Raw genomic sequence first — 12,407 nt, forward strand, 5'->3', positions numbered from 1 at the left:
TCTGCCACCGTCCCGGGCCTCCCCCGCCGCCGTCCCGGCCTTCCGCGTTGAGACAACGAACAGAGCACCCGGTAGCGGCCCCGGGAGCCCCGTGTTGCCCCGGTCCCAGCGCACCTCTGGCGGGCACCGGGGCCGCGCTCCCGGCCCTCACGGGGGCCGCCATTGCTGTGCCGCACGTGGGGGCGGCCAGGCAGCACCAAGCGAGCCCCGCGCGAGGCCGGAGCAGCCGCCGGCCGAGACATCGAGCGCGGGAGAGCGCACCCGCCGGGCCCCGACGGGACGGGGCGGGCGGCGCGGCGGGGACCGGGGCGGTGGCGGATGAAGGTCCCGGCGCGGTCCCGGCGGGGCGCTGGGCGTGCGGTGTGGCAAAGGTTGTGATGGCGGGGTTGTCCCCCACTTCACGTCGGGGAGGCGGCTTTGTCGCGTCTCTCCCGGTGGTGACGGCCCGGGGGCTGCCGGTCCTAACGTTAACACAGGGCACCGGGAACGTTGTCATGCTGACGGGTCTGTGTGTCCCCCCACTACCCGTGTCGTGGGGCAGAAGCCAGGTCCTTGCGAGGGGTGGGGTAGGAGAAACCTGAGGGTATCGGGGACCTCCGCGGGAGTGCAGTAAGGACAGCAGCGCTCCCAGAGGGATAATGGGACCCTCGGTGGGGCAGTAGGGGCAGCAGCGCTTCCGGTGGGATAACGGGATCCTTGGGGGGGCAGTGCGGACAGCAGTGCTCCCGGTGGGATAACGGGACCTTCGATGGGACAGTAGGGGCAACAGCGCTCCCGGTGGGATAACGGGACCCTCGGTGGGGCAGAAGGGAGGAGGCGAGAGGGACCCGCGCCCTCATGAGAAATAGTCCGGGGTAGCGGGACCTCCGGGGGACGATAGAAGACCGAGGAGGCAGAGGAGATCCCCCGAGGAAAGCGGGGATCCCGGCGGGTCAGTGGGGACAGCTGCGCTCCCAGTGGGATAACGGGACCCCTGCTGGTGCCAAAGGGAGGAGGGGCGAGGAACCCTCGAGATGTAGGAGGGACAGTCCGGCGGCAGCGGGGCCCCGGTGGGGTGTCGGGACCGCGGCGGGGAGTGCAGAGACAGCAATAACCGGGAGACAAAGGGGACAGCAGGGACCGGGATGCGCAGGGGACAGCAGAGCTCCCGGTGGGGTATCCGTGCCCCCATGTGACAGCAGGGATCCGGTGGGGCGGAGAGGACGATAAGGAGCGGAGGGCATGGTAGGGAGCGGCAGGGAGTCCGGAGGGGCGGCAGGGACCGTGACGGGGCGGAGGGGACAGCGGGGACAGCAAAGACCCGGATCGGGCGGCGGGACCTCGGCAGGACACCGGGACACGCGGGGCAGAGGGGACGATAAGGGCCGTAGGGGACGGCGGGTCCCCGGGGAGCGGCAGGGAGGGTGCTGGGCGGACGGGACAGCGGGGACAGCCGTGACCACGGCAGGCGCGGGGCGGCGCGGCAGAGCCCCCGTGCGATAGCGGGACTCCGTGTCGACGATAACGGCAGAGGGGACAATGATAGGGCGGGGGTGACAACCAGTCCCCGGTGGGACCGCAGAGCCCCAGGAGGGCGGCGCCGGGCCATACACCGCGGTGGGGCGGAGGGAGGGCGGCGGCGCGGGGAACGGGAGCAGCGGCACTTTCACGAACTGTCCACGGGAGGCGGGAGAGGAGGCGGCGGCGGTGGAAGGGGGGGCCCGGGGGGGGCTCGCCCAGCCCAGCCCAGCCCAGCCCGGCCCAGCCCTGCCCGCCCCGTCGCTTCTCTGCCCCGCCCCGCCCTGCCCAGCCCTGCCCGCCGCTGCAGGCAGCGCGGCACCGGCACCGGCACCGGGCGCCCCTTTATAGGCTCTGCCCGAGGGGGTGGGGGGCGGCGGCGGCCCCAGCCCCGAGGGGGCGGCTCCCCCCTAAAAGCCGGCGGCGGGACGCGCGGCGGGCAGAGGCGCGGCCGGCGCTCCCCGGTGCTCCGGGGCCGGCGCTCCCCGGTGCCGCTGCGGCTCGGCCCGCCATGCCCCCGCGGGGGCCGCTCGCCCGGGCTTCGGCTCCGCGTTCCCGGTACAGCAGCAGCCGCCGCCGCCGATACCGCTCGCCGCCGCCGCGCCCGAGGCTCTGAGCGCTGCCGCCGCCGCCGCCGCCGGGAGACCGCGCCCGCCCCGGCTCCAAGATGCTCCGCCAAGGTGAGCGCCGCACCGGGAGGGCACCGGGCGCCGCGGGCGCCGGGGGCAGCGGGGCCGGCCCCGAAGTTTGTCTTCTCCCCGCCGAAGTTGGGGCCGCGCCGCCGGGCGCCCCCCGCCGCCACCGCGTTTACCGGCGCCGCCGCCGAGGCTCAGGCACCCCCCGGGGAGCGGCACCGGCGGGAGCGCCGCGCGCCGGGAAGGCGGGAGATCGGGAGGAGCGGGGGGAGGCACGGCAGGCGCCGGGTCCCGCAGGACCGGGGGCGCAGCGGGTCCCGCGGGCACCGGGGTACGACGGGTCCCGGAGGCAGCGGGGCTGCGGCGGAGGCGGCGGAGCCGATGCTCGTCCCTCAGAGCGAGGGAACGGGAAACGGGGCTCACCCGGGGGGCGCGAGAGGTTCGGCGGGGAAGTTGGGGCGAGCCGTCCCGTTCCGCCCCCCCGAGGAGAATCGCTCCGCTGTGACATCACGCGATTTCCATGGCAACCTCCTGGGACATCATCGGGGAGCTTTGTGACATCACGGCAAGGGGAGCAGTCGGCCCTCCCGGGGGGCACGGGGCGGTAGGGGGGGTGGCGAGGGCAGGACTCCCAGCCCTGCTGCACCCAGGGCCGGTCCCTGGGAGATGTTGGGGATAACGGTGCCATGCGGGGGGATCCCGACTGGACCCCCTAGTCCCATCCCATGCCCTGGGAAGGGGGCAGCTGCACAGCCCCAGGCCCAGCCCTTGCCATCACTGCCACATGCCTCTCTCCAGCGAGGCTCCGGCAGCGGGAGAAGGAGCCAACACTGTGCCCGCAGCCCCCCACATCGGGGTGTGGACCCCCGGGCAGGGCAGATCCCCCACTGTCACCCCAGGGATGCTTTTTCCCACTGGAGGAATGTCACCTTGTGGTTGTGGGGCCTCACGCTCGGATGCTCCTTTCTCCGGCTCCTGCATCAGCTTTGTTCAGTGTATTAACCCAACCAGGCTGGATGACTTGAGAACAAACCCGAGCCCTCAGAGCAGTCACAGTTCCCAGCCTTGATTCCCAGCCCTGGTGCTGCTGGCTGGAGGAAAAGCATCATCCAGGCTGGGAGACTGGGAGCCTGAGGTGGAGGCAGGCAGAGAGGCTGCTGGCAGGGTTGGATCCCACCAGGGGTAGCCTGTTAAGGTCAAGATCTACAGCTTTCATTTGTGGAGCTAGAAAAACAAAATGCAAATTGAACAGCCTGTGGGCTAAAGCAAAACCTATTCTTAAAGTTTTTGTCTTGTTAAGCAAGGAAATAGAGTGCCAAATAGGCTTTGTTAAGTGGCAGTCTAATTAATAATTTAAAATCTTGTAGCTGTCTTTCATTAGAATTTATCTGTACATCAACCACAAAATCAGTCAAACACACTCATTTATAAGTTAATACCATTCCTGAATAATTCAACAGGCAGTTAGAAGAGGCCTCCATCCCGCTGAGAGGCTCTCCCCTTCCCACCTCACCGTGGCCAGGTGTCCCTGGGAAGGGGGTCCCGGCCCCCAGCATTCACCCCAAGTAGGATGCAGAGGGAACACCCCACATGTAAGGTGAGGGAGGATGGGGAGAGCTGCTGCCACGGTGCTGGGCTGGGGCCAAACCCCTTTGCGGGGTTCGGGGGTGGCTGGTTTTGTCAAGGGTGGTGGCAATGCCAGGCTGTGCTGGTGGGAGGCAGCGCAGGCTGATGGTGGCACTGCCACCACCTTCCACGTCCCACTGCTGGGAACCGGGGTTGAGGCTGGAGGACGTGGCAGGGCTTGAGGCAGCAGGATCCGAGCCATGGTTGACAGCTCCGAGGGAAGCAGCTCCTTGTGCCTGCTCGCGGGGGAAAAGGTTCGCACGCGGTGCCACACGGGTGAAGGCGTTTGTGGCAGGATGGTGGCGGTGTGGCTGGGGGAATGCTGTGATTCCTGGGGGCATTTTGGGCCTCCTGCGCCCCATGAGCTTCATCCATGGAGACACTGGTGGGAGTCAGGGTGGATTTTGTGCGCTGGGATGTCATCGATGGTGTGGCAGTGGGTGACAGCGTGAGGTGCAGCTCCAGCCTGGGCAAGGGTGTCAGAGCCCTGCCAGAGGTGGCTGCAGGCAGGAGTGCAACACTGGCGATGCAGGAGAAGGAGATTTCCAGGTCAAGGATGACACCAAGGTCATGGGCAGCCACGTCCCTGTCCCTGCCATCACTCAGCCCATCGATGGGGCATCCAGCCTCCATCCCTCCCTGCCAGGGGAGCAGCCAGTGGGCAGGGTGCAGGCACAGGCTGGGCTGCGGTTCCTGCGCTGGGGAGCCAAGAGCCCAGAAACCTTTCTGCTTATAAAAGTTTAATTTCCTAAAGAGCTGAGAGGAAGCCACAAGCTCTCTGTGCCTGGTGAATTAAGGGGGGTAGTGGGGGGGAGGTCAGGATGTGGCCCAGGCTGTCCCTGCGGCCGTGCTGGGGGGGAACGAGGAGGGCTTGGCAGATGAGACCTGCTTAGACCTGGAGTCGGAGCCAGGATGCAAAGGAGCCGTCGCCGCTTGGTGACCCGCACTGATGGAGCCCGGCAGGGTCAGAGCCATGGCCACGCTTGGCTGAATGTTATTCCCACCTTTAGCCTAAAATGCTGCACCCGGCACCCCGCAGAGCCATCCGGGTGCTGGAGGCTGTGGGTGACACTCCAGGTGGCCTCGAAGCACTGCCCTAAAAACATCAGTGAACCTGCCGGGGAAACGTAAAAATATGCATTTTCTGGCGTGATTTCACACCCACCTCTCCCCGAAGCACCTGATGGTGCTGGAGCCGGCGGCACGAGCCAGCACCGCGGGCAGTGGATCTCTGTGGTTTGCAGGATGAGGCCGCGAGTGGGATGTTGTTGCCTCGGGGCCGGGCAGGGACTTAGGCTGCTGGAAACTGCTGGAGCACTGATGGGTTTTGACAGCAAGAGCCAAAATCCCGTTTGAAGGCAAAATCCAGGCAGGGAAGTGTGGGAGCCTGGAGGGACACGGTGGTGACCAGGTGTGACCAGGACCATCTCTCACTGGGATGTCCCCCGCTCCTGGCAGTGCCCCTGTGGCAGCATGGAGGCAAATCCCCCTTGCAGAGGAATGACCTGGGACACGGCCACTTCAGCCCCACATCACTGGGTTCAGCTGCCCATCCCACTCTGCCGCACACTGGGACACCCCTGGGTGACACTGCTCCCCATCCTCACCCCAAGGAGCTGCTCCAGCCTCCTCCAAACAGCCAAAAACTTGGGCTTTTGTTTGCAAAGTGCAATTCCAGGGCTTAGCCACATTCAGTATAAAGTCGGGTTATTAACAGCAGATTATGTTTTCAAAGCGCTTTGGTGGAGTGGCAGCAGCAGAGGCACCCGTACCCCAGCAACGGTGGCTGTTGTTTGGGTTCCCAGCAGGTTGGGATGAGTGAGGTGTTGCCCTAATTTAGAACCCACTGAAAGAGACTGGAGTCTGATTTAACAGTGGAGGCAACAGCCGAGAGCCGTGGGGCCGGGAGCAAGCAGGATGTGGTGGGAGTCAGCGAGGAGGAGCCGGGGGTCCATGTGCTGGCACGGGCAGGCGTGTAGGGCATGGCCCCAGGAGCACCACTGGGATGCAGGAGCATCCTTGTCCTCTCTGATGGCAGTGGTCTTTCCCTGCTGTTTTGGGTGACGCTGCCCCAGCTCAAGGTGGGATGATCTGGCTCAGCCTCATGTCCCTCCACCAGCAGCAGGGCTGGTGCTGCCCTCGCTCCGGATGTCAGTGCCATGTCCCATCTCCCAAACTGAGGAAGCACCAATCCCACCGATCCCCTGTACCATCCCTGCGGAACAGCATCACCATGGAAACCCACAGCCCTGCGCCTGCCGCCCGGCAATCAGGGGGGACACTTTTAGGAATATTATTTTTACTGATGACAAATGATGGAGGCTCGGTGCTGACAGAGGAGACGCCTGTGCCCAGCTCAGTGTTTGGGAAGTGCCAGTGGCCAGTCTTTCTCCTGCCTGTTCTGCTGAGGGCACGTGCTGGTGGGGCAGCCATGGCTGTGCCTGGGTGTTAAGAGCGGGCAGCAGCAAGCGGCAGATGCAGGACAGGGAGATGCGGGGGGCAATCTTCTTTGTGCAGATTAGGATTGGGGGTTATTAAGCAGAAAATGCTCCATTTGGTGTAGAAAGCTCCTTTTCCTCTTTAGCAGCACATGTGCCCGCTGGCTGCTTGCTTCCCGGCGGCGTTGGCACAGAGGCTCGGAGCCGGCACGGCAGCTTGGTGCCAGCCCAGCCTTGGTGAGCAGCTTTTAGTGATGCTCCTGCCTGGGCTGGTAGAGCTGTGACCGCTTCAGTGACTCCCGGTGCCAAAACCTGGTTCCACTCAGGGCTGGGTCTCTCCCCAGCTTGTGGCCAGCAGGATGGGGTGGCAGTGGGTTTTGGCCTTGGAGAGGTGGTGGCACAGTAGGCTGTGGGTCCGTGGTGGTCCATTGCATCCCAACAGATCCTGGCTGTGGGGAGAGTGTGGTGCCAGAGCTGGAGGGTGTCAGAGGTGCTCCACATGCTCCCCAAGTCCTGGCATCACCATCACACGGGGAGGCTGCAGCCGTTGTTTACCGGGGAGCAGCGGCGGGAGGGAATTTGGCTGCTGCTGCTCTGGCAGGGCTCCTCACGGAGCAGCCCTGCAAGCGGAGGGGAGGTGCCAGCGGCTCTGCCAGCCCCGTGTGCCGCACTTGGGAACCGCTTTCTATTTTTTCCAGCTGCGTTTGCACCAGCGCTTGCATTGGTTTGCTTGGGGAAACCCCGTCCGCGTGACCACGGGACCCCCCATCGGTGCCATGCGAAGGGTGCAAAGCCCGTCCTTGGGCATGGAGGATATCATGGGACTTTTTGGCCCTTGGTGGCCTGGGTGAGATCGTGTCCATGAGATCTTCACCCAGCCAGGCATCCATGTGCACTTGGGCATGGGGATGTGCTTGCATGGGGCAGAGCCCCTCTGATCCCCCCGGGATGAAGGCAGAGGGTGACAACGGCTGCCGGCTGCATCTGCTGCCAGCTCTTGCATTCCCAAGCTGCCCTCCCTCCTTGCTGCCTGCAAATTCGGCATCCCATCAGGTGCTGGATACAGCCACCCTGCGGGGAGCAGAGCAGAGCCGGGAGAGGGGTCGGGATGATCCCCCCTCGGCAGGGATATGCTGGGGTGTTTGTGCTAACAAGCCCAGAGTATTATAATTTCAATGGAATTTAAAAAACAAAATAGTCCTCAGACAAACGACTCTGCAGTGCCTCTGCCAGGGCCTAAGATCTGCTGCTATCTATTTTTTAATAATTGAGGGTAATAAATATGTATTTCTTTCTCCTTTCTCTCCGTACGCCGCAGCTTGTCAGCTCCCTGCGTCTCTCCTCTGATCAGACCCCATCTTTGCCGCGCGGAAAGGAAAAGAAAGGGAAAAAAAGAAAGAGAGGGGAGAGGGGGAAAAAAAAGATTCTTTAAGCAAAAAGGATTAAAGCCTTGAAAGTAGGTCTGCCCGAACCACTCGGCTCTCCCTGTTCCCTGCCAGCCGCAGACAGGGCCAGGGACGAGAGGAGCATCCCCAGGTGGCTGAATCCATCCCCGAGAGGTGTTCGTGGGTGCAGAGCCTGGCTGGGCAGCGGCAAATCTCCCGGGAACTGGGCTGCGGCTGGGCAGAGCCACCGGGCAACTTGGCAAACCGCTGTTCAGAGCCAGTTCTGCTTCGGCGGCAGATATTCCCCGGAGTGTTATTCCCTCTGATTTTCAGATGGGGGTGTTGGCTCGAAGGCAAGGAGGGGGTTTGGTGGTGGGGCTGAGCACGGGCCGTTCTCCGGGACCCCCCCGGCCGCGGGATGCTGGGGCGAAGGAGGCGCTGGTGTGAAGGAGGCGGCTATTTATAGCTTCCCTCGGCTTTTGTTCCTTTTCCAGTAGAGCTCCTCTCGAAATAGAAACAGCGCCGGCTGCGCGGCCGCTGCCGGGGCCCAGAATCGGGGGGCACCTCCCGGCCCGGGGCAGGGGGATACCCCCTGCCATGAGATGCCGTCGCGTTGGGCATCCCCCCGTCCTGCATCCCTTGAGATGGAGCAGGCACGGGATGGGGAGTGGGAGCTGCCCCGCTGCAGCCTCCCATGTACTGGTGATGCCTGTCCTGACCCCGGAGGGGGGAATGAATGGCTCTGGGAGGAGCAACTCTGCAGGGTGACAGCACTGGGAGCCCCTGGGGAGCGAGGGTGAATCCCTCGGGAGCACCCTGTCAGGGTCTGTTCCCGTTTTGCAGCTCAGCCGTTGCCTCTGCTCTTCCCTGCCAGCATCCGACAGCCCCCCCCACCCCTCTCCCCACTCCATCTCTGATCAATATAGCTGGGAAAAACAAAACAAAACAAAGTAAATATTTAATACGATCCAGGGAGCCACGGCGAGCGCTCCCCCCGTCTGTCTCCTCCAGCAGCCGCTCGCAGCAGCTCCCCGGCCCTAATGAGCCTGAGTGCAACAGGGATCGATGGCAAAGGCAACCTCTGCAGAGGGGTCAGGTCTGCCACATCCCCCTGTGCTGTGCTGGAGCTGAGGCTTGGCCCCCTGCACCCCTCTTCATCATCCACCTGCCCTGCTTTCATCTCCTGCGTCCCCTTTGTCCTTTCCAGTTCCTGGGAGGGATGAAGGTTCTTCTGCTCCAGCAGAGCCATCCCTTGTCCTCTGCCACAAGGGACATGAGCTGTGTCAGGCATCAACTCCGAGCTGGGGGCTTCTATAGGGATGCAGGACAGGGTATATGTAGGGCTGAATCCAACATGGGGAGCTGGTGTCTGCCCCCACACTCGTGGACCAGATCCCTGGGGGGACCCCCCACATCCCCAGAGCTGGCACTGGCTTCCTAACTAGAGCCAAGACAGTGTCTGCACTCATGATGTGACCAGACCTGCTACCTCCTCTTCCTCAGCCTCTCGCCCCCTCACCTCAATTTCCACTGGGGACCTGCATCCCTGTGGTGTCCTCCAGAGACCCCAAGTGCTGACACAGTTTGGGGAGTGCCAGTGGTGGGTAACTGGCAGGCTGGTCCTGGCAATGCCAACACAGGACTTGCATCATCACACCCCGGCCCCACGTGTTTTCCAAGTTTGGATGGTCCCTGTCGCTCCAGCACTGACAGAAGGGCAATCATTAACAGGAGCTGCCAAAGTGCCTGTTGTCCTGACCCAGCTGCCCGGCGCTGGATGGTCCCTGTTGTGCCCCCCAGCCTGTACCGTAGGTTTAGGAGAGGGAACGAGCCTTGTCCCCAGCCAGGCATTCCGTCGGATGGACCTTTGCATCCCCACGCAGCCTCATCCTGCCCTGAGCCATGGCTGGTGTCCCAGCAGGAGGCAGAGGTGGCAAACGGGAGGCAAAATGTGAGAGGAGCACCAGGCTGTGCTTCTCTGCCACCACAGTGCTTTGCAAATTGTTTTTTCATGGAAAAGTCAATTGTCCTTGGTGTTGCCTGGGATGAACCCAGGGCTGAATTCTGTCTCTGGGATGGGATGAGAGGGACACCCACCCTGCCTGACCTCTAGCAACTCTGCCAGACCTCTAGCACCATGGAGCCTCAGCCAGGCTGCACCTGGGGATGGCGACTGGATTTACAGCTGGAAAACAACATGGTGCGCCCCAAAGCAGGGAATGTGCATCTCATGCCTCCAAAGGGGATGCCAAGCTTCTTCCTGTAGCTCAGGGTCTCCCAGCAGGCAGGGGGGTGCAGAGGTCCTGGGGCAGGATTCCCCGTGGGAAGTACAGCAGCGGCGGGACAGCGGCGCGGGCCCTGCGTCACAGACGCAGGCTTGTGGCAAGGTGCCGAGGAAGTTTTGCAGCAGTATTAGAAAATGTTGACATGTTTTTTGAAACAATTTCAGATCTGATATCTGCGCCAGATTGAGTTTGTAACCAGCTTTATTGTTTAAGCCTGCTGGGATTTCATCAAAGGCGTCTGCTGTTTACCCAGAACCATTTCATTGGAGAAAACAGCAAACAGACCTGCATTTCTATCTGATTTCACTTTTTCCTTTTCCTCCTGAATTTAAGTGCTTGTGAAAAGCATGGCTGATAAGGCAGAGCGGTGTGGATAAATCCCGAGGACTGGCGCGGTGGATGCTCTGCCAGCTGCTCCAGCTTTATTAATAGATGGAAGGCAGTTGCTGGACCAGCTGCTGGGTGCCAGCCTGGAGCGAGGCACCAGCCTCGGGGGCACCTGGGTGTCCCCAGATGGTTTTGGGATCTCCATTCCGGCACGTTGAGCCGAGTCATGACTCCTCAGGATGCCGAAGGCTGGGAAGAGGATCATGCATAGCTTTTTTAGCGCTTTCAGTGTGAATTCAGATTTAAACTATGGGAAAGCCAATGTCTGTCCCTCCTCAGGGAGTGACCCCGGCAGGCGATGTGCTCTGTCACACCATGACAGGCCGGGCCAAGGCAATGCAGCCACGGGAAGCAGAGAAAGATGAAGGAGAAACCAAACTAGGAAGGGGCCTTGTGTAAACTGCATCAATCCTTCTTGCGCATCCCTGTGGAATGTGGTGGCTGCCAGCCTGGCTCTGACTTATGCCCATTGCTGACCTTGGAAACACGCTGGACAGGAGGGTTGGGGGCTCAAGACAGAGCTCAACAGGATTTTACGAGGAGCTGACCTGGGGGGTGCAGCCCTTTCTGCCGCTGGCTGCTTTGCTCCAGGCATCTTCCCATGGCTGCATCCTGGGTGCTCCTCATGGTCACCCAACACCAGCATTGTTTTCTGCACGGTTCAGCATCTTCCTCACTTTGGAATGGCCTAGGTGGCTGTCCCCACCTTTCCTGGTCTTTGGGACAGAGACACAACAGGCTGGGGTCGGTGGAGTACATCCTGACACCTTTCCCGAAGTTTCTTTGGCATTTCCTGGCTGCTCCGGGGGCCGGTGCTCCCTGGGTGGGTTGTGCCAGTGGCACCTCGCCGGCACTCTGAGGGCTTGTCTCTTCCATCGATCACACCTGCACGGTGACAATGTAATTTTTATCTCCAGTTGTTTATTTCTCAGACAGAACTACTTGTAAATTCAGAGAAGAATATATATCCCTGCGTGTGACAGATCCAGCACAGGGCGATTAATCTGCCCTCTTAAGACCTGAATGCAAAAGTGTCCCAATGTCACTCCTAGATGGGGTGTCAAGCCCTGGGGCAGCACTTTGGGGACGTGCAGGGACCTGGTGGCAGAACATACCCCAGTCCAGGTGATGCTCCTCTAATACTTATTACACTCACTATCAGCTCTGGTGATCCCCAGCTGATGTTCCAGCTCTCCAGGCTCAGGCTCCGGCTCCTCTTTTTGGGAGGTTTATGCAAATAGGGCTTTTTTTTTTTCCCTTTTTTTTTTTTTTTTGTAATTCCTCGCTGCTGCTGCTCTGTTGTGCCCCAGATAGCAGAAGTGCTGAGGACAGGTGTTTGCGGCAGGTCCTGCGGCACCCGCGTCCCGGCCGCCTGATCGAGGGGAGGAGGGATGTGGCGAGGGGATATCCTGGGGGGAAAGGGGCAGAGAGCAGCTGGCAGAGGCCAAGGATGGAGAGGGGAAGATCCTCTAATGGCTGGTGTCTCCTCACTGCGCTAGTGAGGATGGGCACTGGTGCCAGCATAGGTCTGTTCCAAGCCCAAGCATGGACCTGTCCCCAGCGAGGGGCAGGACGAGGACTGGGGTGTCACTTTTGGGCTCTGCAGCATCCAGCAGCCCCATCGGCAACACCCTCTGTGCCATAAAGGCTCTTATTTACAACCTCCTACTCGGGAGCATCTGGGAAGCGAAGCGCGTCATTTCCAGAGAGAGCAAAATGTTGCATATTTCAGTGTCTTTTGAATTTTTTAGATTTCCCTGAACTGTGCTAATGGGTTGGTGGTGGTGGTGGGGGGAGGCGAGGGCCCAGCCCAGCTCCCGGCCTGCCTTGCTGCTCCTCCGCGCGGCCATCACTGCATTGCTGCTCTTAAAATATTCAGTGCTGTTGGCCACAATTTCACAGCGGGTCAAAGCGCGCCGAGCCAGCAAGAAGGAGGGAAAGTGTGACAACAAGATTAACCCCGGCCCGGCAGGCCCCGTCCACGCTCGGCAGGCTGAGCACGATGTGCTGCAGCCACCTCATCCCAGGGGACAGGCAGCGAGTCCAGGGGCGCCGCGACACCCACAATCCCTCCAGTTGCCCAATCTTGCTGAGTCCATGGCGTCACCTCCAAAATGCAGTGAAGGGACAGCAGGAGCATCCCATGTCCTGCTG

At 61.8% G+C, this 12,407-nt stretch overlaps 2 protein-coding genes across 2 annotated transcripts in view; one reads left to right on the plus strand and one right to left on the minus strand.

Moving 5' to 3' along the window:
- Positions 1–182, minus strand: part of DPH1 (diphthamide biosynthesis 1) — an 18,752-nt gene extending 18,570 nt beyond the window's left edge. Inside the window, exon 1 of the mRNA XM_027690973.1 lies at positions 115–182. Within this exon, the coding sequence (XP_027546774.1) occupies positions 115–163 (49 nt within the window). The 5' untranslated portion in view covers positions 164–182. The remainder of the gene's footprint in view (positions 1–114) is intronic.
- Positions 183–1,999: 1,817 nt separating this feature from the next.
- Positions 2,000–12,407, plus strand: part of RTN4RL1 (reticulon 4 receptor like 1) — a 29,327-nt gene continuing 18,919 nt past the window's right edge. Inside the window, exon 1 of the mRNA XM_027691104.1 lies at positions 2,000–2,177. Coding sequence (XP_027546905.1) covers positions 2,165–2,177 — 13 coding nt within the window. The 5' untranslated portion in view covers positions 2,000–2,164. The remainder of the gene's footprint in view (positions 2,178–12,407) is intronic.

This window comes from Neopelma chrysocephalum, unplaced genomic scaffold, assembly GCF_003984885.1.
Source record: "Neopelma chrysocephalum unplaced genomic scaffold, ASM398488v2 Primary Assembly neopelma1_82, whole genome shotgun sequence".
Lineage (NCBI taxonomy): Eukaryota > Metazoa > Chordata > Aves > Passeriformes > Pipridae > Neopelma > Neopelma chrysocephalum.